The sequence below is a fragment of the Sphaerodactylus townsendi genome, linkage group LG17 (genome assembly GCF_021028975.2).
Source record: "Sphaerodactylus townsendi isolate TG3544 linkage group LG17, MPM_Stown_v2.3, whole genome shotgun sequence".
Taxonomy (NCBI): Eukaryota; Metazoa; Chordata; class Lepidosauria; order Squamata; family Sphaerodactylidae; genus Sphaerodactylus; species Sphaerodactylus townsendi.
Genome location: NC_059441.1, coordinates 3,149,089 through 3,161,565, shown reverse-complemented (window position 1 = coordinate 3,161,565; position 12,477 = coordinate 3,149,089). Strand labels below are relative to the sequence as shown.

Here is a 12,477-nt window from a genome sequence, read left to right as displayed (position 1 = left end):
GTTCTGTGGGGCAGAACTTGGAATGAGTTTGCAACAACAAATTTTAAAAACAAAATGGTTTACTTTCTTAACATATAACATATAACATCAACATTTAACATCACACTTCAAGGTCCTGTTCAGGTTGCATTTTCAAGTCCTTATATTTGCAGTCTACTGATACCGCCTAGTCCAATTCTTCTTTGCAAGTGGGTTGGCTCCTGAAGACTCCAAGGGCTTGATGAACAGGATTCAACATGATGAAGGATTCCAGGAGAACTCTCACCCATTACAAACATAAAAAACCCTGAAACAATAAACTCCAACATTTACAACATAGCAAAAACAAACAACTACCTTCCCATTAGTTCTCAACAACATTGCAGTTACCTTAACAAGGTGTTAAGGGCTTATAGAAATCAAGGTCCGAGTCTGGTAGCCTTGTCTCCTCCAAACTACATGAGCTCTGCAGCTTTCTGCTGCTTTGAGTCTCCACCCCTTTCTGGGCCAGCCCGTTCTGAGCATGGGGGTTACACTTCCACATCTGCTTGGTCAAAGTACCCTCTTGTCTCAAAACCTGTTTGCTTTTATAAGCTCCTGCTAGGGTTTTGCTGGTGGAAGGGTGGAACCCGCAGCTGTTGCCCTGCTCATCTTCTCTTTATTGTTTGGCGCCCCACCCCCCTGTTTTCACGATGAGTTGCAACTTGATAAGAAGGGTTAATAAGCAGCTTCAAGACACTCCTATCTACGGGTCTCCCACAAAACTAAAAATCTCACACCTCAACAGAAACTACTATAAAGGATCAGCAGTAATATTTCACCTGGATGCATTATGTCCCACACCTTTCACGCTGAGGGACTGTTAGACACAAGTGGACATCCCAGTCATTATAATAAAAACCACCTACAGCAGAACATCTATCCCAGTGATGGCGAACCTTTTCGAGACTGAGTGCCCAAACTGCAACCCAAAACTCACTTATTTATCGCAAAATGCCAACACGGCAATTTAACCTGAATACTGAGGTTTTAGTATAGAAAAAACGGTTGGCTCCAAGGCGCCCGTTACTCGGGAGTAAACTTGGTGGTAGTCGGTGGCTTTGCTTTGAAGCAACTGTGCAACTCTTCCAACGGGTGAATCACGACCCTAGGAGGGTTTACTCAGAAGCAAGCCTCACTGCCAGCAACCGAGCTTACTCCCAGGTCACGCTTTAGTTCTTCCCATGAAAATCAGTAGGGTTTAATAGCACTTAACAGGGTTACCTACACTGCTTCCCCAAAACTAGGGCTCATTCCGCACATGCAGAATAATGCACTTTCAAACTGCTTTCGATGCTCTTTGAAGCTGTGTGGAATGGCAAAATTCACTTGCAAACAGTTGTGAAAGTGGTTTGAAAACGCATTATTTTGCATGTGCGGAAGGGGCCTAGGTCTTAGGTTCAGTGCTAATAATCTCCCTGAAATAATTGTACTATTATCACATGACGAACTCTGTGCACGTGTGCCCACAGAGAGGGCTCTGAGTGCCACCTCTGGCACCCGTGCCATAGGTTCGCCACCACTGATCTATCCAAAGAACCTCACCGCATACAAATGAACAAACCCATGGGGTAGAGCAAACATATAAAATGACTCTTATTGCAAGTGGAATTGATTTATGTCTCTCTGTTGCTGCCTATAAATTCTCCGTCATGTTTGTATAGAAATAAGCTCCTGAACCCAACTCGATGCAGAGTTAGTCATTATTGTATCACCATAACAGCCGCCATCAAGTTGCTTGATTAGGGCCAATAAGCAGAAGCGACCTCAAAGAATCCCTTTCGGGGCTGCAACTACAGGAAGCCTCTTCCAGGGAAAGGTTCTGTGTCTGTGTTCAGTTCACACAAGACTCACCTTCCTTTCCAGTATATTTGATCTGTGCACAATTCGTTGCGGAAAATACCCTCTGGAAGCCATGTTGAATGGGACCTGCCAAAGACAACAACACAACACAACACAAGCCTTTATTGGCATATAAAACAGGACAAAATTTTAAAACAAAGCAAGGTTAAGAAATGCAGTTAAAATTACTAATTTCCAGTATAAAATTTGCAACAGTTTCACAAAAGAGCACATCAGAGCTGTTCAGGAGATTGGGTCTCTTATAACACTCATGCCACTGAGAACATGGCAAGAAAATGGAATTCATGTATTTCCTGCGTATCTTATTGTATTTAGGGCATAGAAACAAAGAATGGTCAAGTGTTTCAACCGTAGTCCTATCCCATGAACAAACTCTTTTAGAACGTTCCATATTCTTAAATCTTCCCTCCAGCAGAGCTGATGGCAGCACATTACATCTTGCAGTAGCCAAGGCTCTCCTCTGGGTGGGATTAATCAGCAGACGAAGATATGCTGCCATAGACCTGCCGAAGAACTTCTCTGCTTCCCAAAAGCACTCAGGACTGAATTAGAATACCGGTGCTTCCGTGGGCTCTTGCAACTGCTGAGTTTTCTTTTTTTCCCCCCCATTCCTGCAGAGGCTTTCGACAGAGAGTATAAAATGGCGTACGATCGTCTCACAGCGAATCAGATCAAAGACACCCACAACTGCGACAGGCCTCCGAGTATGGGAGTGATGGAATGTCGGAAGATTTTTGGGGAGCCGTACCTCTAAAACGGAAAGTTGGCTGCAGGGTTCACGTTTTCAAAATTACTTCTCCCAGACTCTTCACTTTCTCCATTTAAAAAGGCCACCCTCTTTTTCTTTTCCCTTCTTGAGATATTTGGGATTTTTGGATTGCGGGGAGGGCAGAAAGTTACTGGAATGAGTGGTGTATAACAAGCAAAAGATGACTTTGATTTTTGTCTACGAACCGCTTAGTGGAGAAAACTGAAATGGACCAAAACCATGCACTAGAGTTGGCATGGATGAAATAAGCTTTGCAAAACTGTTTACATTTTGAGGTCAGAGTGTTACCATGCGCAAACCAGAGTTGTATAATAGCATATTTTAAATTATTTATAGTTCGTATTTTTTTAACTTTTAAAAGCTGTTATATTGAATTAAGTGATCCTGTTGCAAAAGCAATACTTTTCTCCTCCCTTGGAATATTGTTGTTTATAACAACTGATCTTTTTGACAGAAAGCCCTTCTTTTTTTTAAAAAAAAGTAGTATAGAAATTTCAGTACAGTTCTAGGTGACAATTGGGTTGTATGTGTGTACTAACCACAAAAAACAAACAAATCGTGAACTTAAAACTGCAAATTTTAGCTGACAGGTCTTGCAAACTTGTATGAAGCTTTAATGATTGTTTGGCACTCTACTGTAAGGAGTCTCAAAGCGGTTTACAATCACCTTCCCTTCCCCTTTACCCCTACAACAGACACCTTGTAAGGTAGGTGTGACTGAGAACATTCTGAGAAAACTATGACTAGGCCAAGGCTAGTCACAATTTTCAGGTGGCTGAAGTGGGGAATCCAACTTGGCACTCCAGATTCGAGTCTGCTACTCCTGTGGAAGTGTGGGGAATCAAACCCAGTTCTCCAGATTCGAGTCCACCCCTCTTAACCACTGCACCAAGCTAAATCTCTCATGTGAAGAAATTTGGGTTGAAGCCACGGTAGTACTTTGTCCGGGTCCCACTGCATTTATGCATAATGCACAGGCAAGGATCCACGCACACTTTAAGCATGCCCAAGGCATTTGTGTGCCCAGGGTACTTTTTGGGTAGCTGTTATCCCAGTTTGTTTGGAACGGCTTTGCAGTGGCCTTGGAGTGTTGCGTAGGGCAGTGGTGGCGAACCTATGGCACGGGTGCCAGAAGTGGCACTCAGAGCTCTCTCTGTGGGCACGCACAGAGTCGCACCCCCCACACACACACACATATCTAGGCTGGCCTGGGCTGCTGGGCTCGATTATTAGCATTAAACCTAAGACCTAGTTTTGGGAAAGCAGTGTTAACAGGAAACCCTGTTAAGCGCTGTTAAACCCCACTGATTTTCATGCGAAGAACTAAAGTGTGATCCTTTACCTGGGAGTAAGCTCAGCTGCTGGCAATGGGGCTTGCTTCTGAGTAAACCCTCCTAGGGTCGTGACTCACCTGAAGCGTTGCACGGTTGCTTCAAAGGAAAGCCACTGATTACCACCAAGCTTACTCCTGAGTAACACACGCCTCGAAGCCAACCGTTTTTTCTAAACTAAAACCTCAGAATTCAGGTTAAATTGCCGTGTTGGCCCTTTGCGATAAATAAGTGGGGTTTGGGTTGCAATTTGGGCACTCGGTTTCGAAAAGGTTCGCCATCACTGTCCTAGGGGAAAGGGAAGCTGGCTTTCAACCCCTCTTTCCAGCATCCTTGGATTCATGATACCATGTATATGGTTATGTGACTCCCACAACAAGAGGCCTGGGAATAGGGGTAGACAGTACACCTGTGTACAGCGGAGATTATAATGTTCGTAATCTGAGAATGTGCAGTTCCCGAATAGAAGGTAGCAAAACGTTGCCATAGCAGTTGCAATAATATGCATCTATAACCTACTTTTTGGATACACTCTGTGTAAGATGTACATTGAGATTTTGTTGGCTAATTTCCAGCCAACACCGTACGTTTTAATTTTTTTGTCACTTAATCTCTCATTACGTTTGATTCAAAGGCAGAGTTTCAGAAGTGTCAGAAACAGCAGGGGGTCGGGGGATGTTAGTCTGTCCTCTGTCCATTTGTATCCCACCCTTTCTCCAGTGACCTCCAGGTGACATGCCTGTCTTTCCCTTCTTCCATTTTTCAATCTTATTTGCACACGCGTGACAATGCTCACACTGTCGCCTTCCCTATCAGCTCCCTTTCATCTTTCTGTTCAGGCCGAACGTTCTAGCTGATATTTGCTGCTATCTCTCAGCAGCGGTCACTGCTCTGAGGCCAGGATCCAAAGACCATCATGAAATGGGGCTTTCTGATTTTGCTGCATGGCCAATTGCTGTGGAAGCTCCCTCACCCCTGTGGTATAAGCTCTTTGCCCTGCCCTAAGGACAAGGGTGGTTTGGTCTGAAACCACCCTGGAAAAATCAAGCGGGTCACAAAGAACACCTTCCACTGCCAGGTTGTCTGTGGACCCTACCTGTGCCTTCTCATGGAGGTGCCATTCGTCTCAGTGGGGCATTGTGCCCTTCCCTTCTGCAGGAATCGCTCTCTGTCACCTTGCAGTGAGAAACAAAACTACCTTTCCAGACTTGATTGCCACAAATGATGCAATCTAGTTATGCCTTCTGGACTAGCAGGCCCAGCTACTTTGGAGGCCACTTTCAACTAGGTAACTAGCAACGTGGGCCGTTAAAGTCTGTGTCCCGTACCTCTGCAGTGCTGTGTTTACTAGGCAAGCATTGTGCGGGGTAGTTGCCGTGAATGTAAATCAGTGCTTACTAACGTGTGTGGTGTGGAGAAAGCAGTGCTCTCCAACCCCTGAAATGCCAGTTCTTGCTGCAGTGAATTGGCAGAAATGCCACTGTTTTGTAGCGTGTTACAGCGATGGAAGGACCCTCTCTCTTTCCTGAGTTGTCTGTTAAACCATAAAGCAGAGCCCATCTCCCGGTCTTCGCATAGTAACTTAAAATTGGCCAGTTTAATCAAAGATGGCTTCCTGTCTATCGTGTGAGTAACTGCAAGTGGACATCCTTGACAATTTAACATCAACAAGGTTTCTGTTCATGTGGCACAGTGGAAAATGGACCACTTTTATCCAGCAGAGTATTAATTCAAATTGATGTGGAGGAAAAATGAAGTCAATTTGTTATATAAAATCACTTGGTCAGCAGCCAGTGCTGTGCATGTACATTTCTTGATTTTTTGGGGAGCTGAAAGTGTGAATGGATTGAGAAAACGTGGTTTCGGAGGCAAACAACCAAATTCTTTGGCCCTTTCCGGACTGCGGAAAGGGCGCCCCTGCACCGGCAGGAATTCTGCCGGTGGAGGGGTGGGGGCCGTTTGCACGGGAGCGTGCGAGCAGCCCCCGCAGAGGCCGGCGCGGGAGAGGCGGCTCCGCACGGAGCCGCCTCTTCCCTGTCCCCCCCCACTCACCTCATCGCCCTGCTTTGCCCTGCTGGACTCCTAAGACTCACCCATGCTGCCCTCCGACCTCCAGGGGTCGGAGGACAGCAAGGGAGGGTCTCAGCAGTCCAGTAGAACGACGCAGGATGACGAGGTGAGTGGGGGGGGGGACAGGGAAAACAGCGTGTTCCCGGCGGTGCCGTTCGCACCGCGCCGGCGGGAACACGCTGTTTTCCAAAACACGCTGTTTTGGAGGCAGCCTGACGCCGCTCTGGGGGAAGTGGAGGGAAGCCAGGTCGGCCTGTGCGAACGGCTCCCTGGGGACGGCGTTTTTGCCATCCCCAGGGCACCGTATTTGGCCCATGCGGAAAGGGCCTTTCTGTGCTGTATCCTCTTCAGGGTGGTCTGTCGATCACACACACATGTTGTCTTTTGATGTTGAGGTTATCCTGCAATCTGATCTGCTGACTTTGGTGGGATCTCTCTCAGAGGGTGCAGTCCATAGTGGAGTAAGCCTGGGGTCTTCAAAAAGCATATAACTGAATCGTGGTCCCTCTGTGCAATCTAGAAAACTTGCTAGCAATCATGTCAAGGCACTATTCTCTTGCAAAGGCACTTAATTGAGCAATCACATCATAACCATTCCAGGGATAAAACCATCCTATTCACATTAAACCAGATTTCATTTTGGAGGACAAAGCAAGTTTCCCAAAATCACAGAGGCGTGTGATTAATTTCCAGACGTCACGTTAACTTTACAAAGGTTCGCTTGATTTTATTACTGCAAGGCAGTGTTGACATCTTTTCCTTCCGTGTATAAGTGTTTAGTCCAAATACTTTGGAACAATTGTGTGTTTCCTTTGTAATAAACACAATGCCTTTTTGTCTGTCTGTGTCTTGTTATCAACAGAGGGAAAAAATACCCCTTTTAAGGTAGAAGAGAATTGTTTCTCAGTAGGTTTTCATGTTAGGTTCGTTAAGTAGATGGCTTTTTGTATTTCAGTTGGGAATACTTTACCCCAAAGAAAGAAACCGATTCTCCACTTGTAAATCTGTGTACGTGTGTGTATATATTACAGTATAAAATAGGAGGTGCGGTTGTTGAGGTTCCAAGAGAGAACTTTGTTCTGGAAAATAAATAACTCGACATTTCAAAACGAACCCTTCGTTTTCAAAAGAGCACTTTCCACAACTGAATGATTGTAGATTTGTAAATATGTAATGTTTACATTTTATTTACCAGCAAAGGACATCAGATTCAGTGTTTTATTTTGTTCGGTAGGTCAGTTTCGAGGTGTACATGTCAATGTTTACAACAGAAAAGGTGTGCCCCCCGCCCCTCAAACATTCAAAGAATAGGATGGTTCTATTTAAACTTTTCCAATGGGTCAATAAAGAAAAGTGAAAAGAATTTTTGCTGCTCTTATTCTGTTCTGTATTTCTATTGATGAAGATGAGGGCCAGGACATCATCATCTTTGGAGACCTAAGAGGACCTCATTAACTCTAACTGGGGTTATCCCAAACGATTCCAGATCTGTGATTTTTTTTTTAATGAGGCTGGCATGCGACTTCGATTTAGGGGGTTAGGGTTAGGCTTTGTTCAACATGTCTTCCATTGCCCCTCCAATTACACTTTTGTGCACATAGAATCATAGCGTTGAAAGAGACCCCAAGGGCCATCAAGTCCAACCCCCTGCAATGCAGGAACACGCAATCCAAGCACTCCTGACAGATAGCCATCCAGCCTCTCTTAAAAAACCTCCAAAGAAAGAGACTCCACCACACTCCAAGGTAGTGCATTCCACTGTCGAACAGCCCTTACTATCAGGAAGTTTTTCTTGATGTTTAGGTGGAATCTCTTTTCCTTCATCTTGAATCCATTACTCCTGGTTCTAGTCTCCAGAGCAGCAGAAAACAAGCTTGCTCCCTCACCAACATGACATCCCTTCAAATATCTAAACATGGCTATCATGTCACCTCTTAACCTTCTCTTCACCAAACTAAACATACCCTTCTCCCTAAGTCTCTCCTCATAGGGCATAGATTCCAGATCTTTTACCATTTGGGTTGCCCTCCTCTGGACCCGTTCCAGCTTGTCAATATCCTTCTTGAATTGCGGTGCCCAGAACTGTACACAATATTTTAGGTGAGGTCTAATCAATGCAGAATAGAGAGGTACAATTACATCCCTCGATCTAAACACCATACTCCAATTGGTACAGCCCAGAATCGCATTAGCTTTCTTGGCTGCCGCATCACACTGCTGACTCATGTTCAGTTTGCGGTCTACTAAGACTCCCAGATCCCTTTCGCATGTAGTGTTGTCAAGCCAGGTGTCACCCATCCTATATTTGTTCATTTAATTTTTTCTGCCTAAGTGTAGAATCTTACATTTATCTCTGTTATTTAACCCTAACCAGTCAGTTCCAGAAGGATGAAAAGGACTGTCTCCTCCTACATGTCCTAGTACCCCAACTATCGCCCCCATTTGTGGGCTGTCCCACCACTTAGCGTGGTTTGTTTTGCATTGACCAGAGCCTGGGCCTTTGCCGTCATGGCTCCTGCTCTGTGGGAAGGGATCCTGGAAGAGGGAGTGGGGAGGGCGCTCCTCTAGGATCGTTAGGAAGCGCTGCACAGGAATAATCAGATCCCATCAGGGAGATTACCTGACCCTGATATCCCAGGTTACGCTGATCTCATCAGATCTCGGAAGCTAAGCAGACTGACCGTGGCAAGTAAATCTCTTACAATACAACAACCTTTATTAGGCATATTAAAATAGGCTCCAGAGCATTACAGACATTTCTGAAGTACAAATCAAAAGTACATTCAACACCCAGACAGATAAACTGTATCTAGCATTGGACGTTACTTAGAAAATTCTGTCACTTGTAAAAGAAATTTTGCTTCTTTTTCCAAGAGCATGGCCTCTGTGTTATTTAACAAAAGCTCCACAACAGAGTTGTCAGAGTCTCTTTCAGATTTGTCTAAGACCCAAATTTTAGAGAAATTCCTAATACCCACATATCTCAGACAGTCAAGTATAATGTGAGCAAGAGTCTCCACTTGGTTTTTACAGTGTGGACAGGCCCGATCCTGGAGAGGGATAGATAGGTAGCGACCCTTTGTAATGGCCGATGGAAAAATATTGCATCTGGCCCTTGTAATAATCCATCTCTGTTGGGGTTCAGTTAATCGTTCAAGATATTTGGCTATGTGCCCCTGTTCTGGTACTATTCCGACAGAAAAGGGTGAGCATGATTTATTTGCTCGGCCCAACAAGATATGGTATTCCTGTTCTAGAAGTCTGCTTTTTAAGGTTTGCAGAATCTCTCTGGGTGACAGCATACAGAGGTCTTCAAGTATTAAACCTAGAGAGTGGATTTTTGATTTAAGAAGTTGATACCATTCGGAGGCAAACAGGTCTGGGCGCACAATATATGCAATAAACCGTGGCAAGTATTTGGGTGGGAGACCTCTAAGGAATACCAGAGTACTGAAACAGAGGCAGGCAATGGCGAACAACCTCTGAATGTCTCTTGCCTTGAAAACCCTGCCACGGGTCGCCATGTCAGGTGTGACTTGACAGCAAAGAAAGAAAGAAAAAAATCAAGCAAATTCATCCAAGAATTGTCTCGCGTCCCTTCCTCTACTTCGTCATTTAGCCCTGTTTTAAGATTCGTCTGTCTCATCTAGATCTCCATTTTTCCATTCCAGTACACAAGATGGCCAGCCTCTCCTTTCCGATCACAAGGTTTTCCGAGGGCCAAACCCAATAATTCATGCTGTTTCACCAAACCTCCTTTTGTCGCTTTTACGATCTAGGCATCCTATTTTTATGATTTTTAGTTTCTTTTTCAGCTTTCTGTTTCATGAATGATCGTCTGGACTCTGCTCTCAAAGGAATCCGCTCTTTCATCCAAACTCTCCTGAAATGCTGTTAGTTCCACCCCTAAAACGAAAACGTACTTGAAATCATCCACGCCCATCTCAAAATCTGGCTGAGCTTCCTTTCTCGGTTCTCAGTCAATTGCTGCCTTACCCCGAAACGAAGACACCAGGCAAAATGACACAAGTTTAACTTTGTTTTATTAATTGTCGTCAGAACTGTGCATTAAAATGACTCCAGGCATTTGCCCGGGCTCCCTGAGTCTGCGTGTTGGGTTTCCCAGCATTTGGCCAATGAACCCCTGTCATAAAAGAATTTCCCTTTCTCTACAATCTTGTCAGCTGCGTTGTGCATGCAATTAATAGCCACGCAAAGCTAGCAAAGCTCCATTTGGATGTGTGCACTCAATAGCCATGCGAGGCTTACAGTGCTTGGTCTGGAGGTGTGCACCCAATAGCCATCAAGGCTAGCAACCTTCAGCATTGGGACAGGCAGCCACCTGCGACTGGGCCTGACTATTCTAAAATGTGGACAGGTGGCCCCAGTGGTGGGATCCAAAAATTTTAGTAACAGGTTCCCATGGTGGTGGGATTCAAACTGTAGCGTAGCGCCAATGGGGCTGGGCATTCCTGGGCGGGGCATTCCTGGGCGGGGCTGTGGCAAGGACGCAGCTGCTGCGCCCATCCTTGGGCAAGAAACGAATGCACGCAGGCGCAGGCTGCCACGCATGCCGGTGCACCTCCTGCTAGACTGCTTCAAGTTCTGCGCGCTACTGCTGAGAGGAGGGGCGTAACTAAGGCAAAAATCACGTGGCAAAATCACCCATTAGTAACCCCCTCTCGGCACACACAAAGAATTAGTAACCTACTCTCGGGAACCTGTGAGAACCTGCTGGATCCCACCTCTGGGTGGCCCCCTTCCTCTCAACCACTGGGCACAGATCCCCTCGGGGTTGAGATAGGTGGGCACTTGCCTCTCCATCCAACAGCCTACTTACCGCTACTCCAACATTCAGTACCATTTGTAACTGCACTTTACTGTGTGAAATGGCAAAATGCAAACGGTCATTTGAAGTGGACTGGAAGCACTATTCAGAGCATGTGAGGCCCCTTCCGCACATGCAGAATAAATCACTTTCAGTGCGCTTTGCAGCTGAATTTTACTGTGCGGAATAGCAAAATCCACTGGCAACCAATTGTGAAACTGCTCTCATGGTGCAGGGAAAATAACCTGGTTCTTAACACTAACAAGACAAAGGAGCTCATAGTGGATTATAGAACTCAGAAATTCAGCCCTTGACTATAAATGGAGATCAAGTGGAGGGGGTGGCTAGTTTTAAATTTCTGGGCGTTATGATTAAAGAGGACTTGACCTGGGGCGTACAGACTGCCGCGGTGGTTAAGAAAGCCCAGCAAAGACTGTACTTTCTGAGACTTTTAAGGAAGCAACAACTGGATGAAAAACTTCTGGTGTCCTTTTACCGCTGTGCTATAGAGAGTGTCCTAACCTACTGCATCCGTGTATGGTTCTCCAGTTGCACAGTGGCGAATAGGAAGGCGCTCCAAAGGGTGATCACTACTGCACAAAGGATTATTGGCTGCCCTCTTTCCTCCTTGGAAGAAATCTATAATTCCCGAAGCCTAAATAAAGCCCAAAATATTCTGAGGGACCCGTCTCATCCAGCACACTCTCTTTTTAAACTGTTACCATCTGGCAGACGATACAGGGCCCTCAGAACTAGGACAAAGAGGCTTAGAGACAGCTTCTACTCTAGAGCTGTGGCTATGCTAAACTCCGCTGCTTCATATTGATGTATTTGGGGCTGTGTAGGGATGGGTGGAGGAAGGGGAAAGTGAGGATGATGTATGAGTCTGAAATTGTGTGCATCGAGGAATGCTGCTGTTAATTTCGTTGTGCGTGCACAATGACAATAAAATGCTTATGCTTATGCTTATGGATTGAAAGTGCATTGCTCTGCGTGTGCGGAAGGAGCCTGAAAGTGATTTCTGCACGCCAGATTTTCTGCTTATGGGAAGACCAGTCTCTGGAAAAGGTGAACAAGGGAGGAAAAATGGAAGGCAGAAGGGGAAAGAAAAAGACCCAACACGAGACTCCATGAAAGAGGCCACGATCCTCAGTTTGCAAGACCTGAGCAGGGCTTTCGATTGCAGGCCATTTGGGAGGTTATTAATGCATAGGGTGAATTAATAGGGTGAATTAAGTCAGAATCGACAGCACATAGTGTAACCTCAGCTTGTGGGTTCTGTGGGGCAGAACTTGGAATGAGTTTGCAACAACAAATGTTAAAAACAAAATGGTTTACTTTCTTAACATATAACATCAACATTTAACATCACACTTCAAGGTCCTGTTCAGGTTGCATTTTCAAGTCCTTATATTTACAGTCTATTGATACTGCCGAGTCCAATTCTTCTTTGCAAGTGGGTTGGCTCCTGAAGACTCCAAGGGCTTGATGAATAGGATTCAACATGATGAAGGTTTCCAGGAGAACTCTCACCCATTACAAACATTAAAAACCCTGAAACAATAAACTCCAACATTTACAACATAGCAAAAATAAAC

General features: G+C 45.2%; 1 protein-coding gene across 1 annotated transcript in view; it reads left to right on the top strand.

The window, feature by feature from the left end:
- DENND4A (DENN domain containing 4A) overlaps positions 1–3,398 on the top strand; it is a 61,261-nt gene extending 57,863 nt beyond the window's left edge. The window contains 1 exon segment of the mRNA XM_048482082.1: positions 2,499–3,398. Within this exon segment, the coding sequence (XP_048338039.1) occupies positions 2,499–2,635 (137 nt within the window). The 3' untranslated portion in view covers positions 2,636–3,398.
- The last annotated feature ends 9,079 nt before the right edge of the window (positions 3,399–12,477 follow it).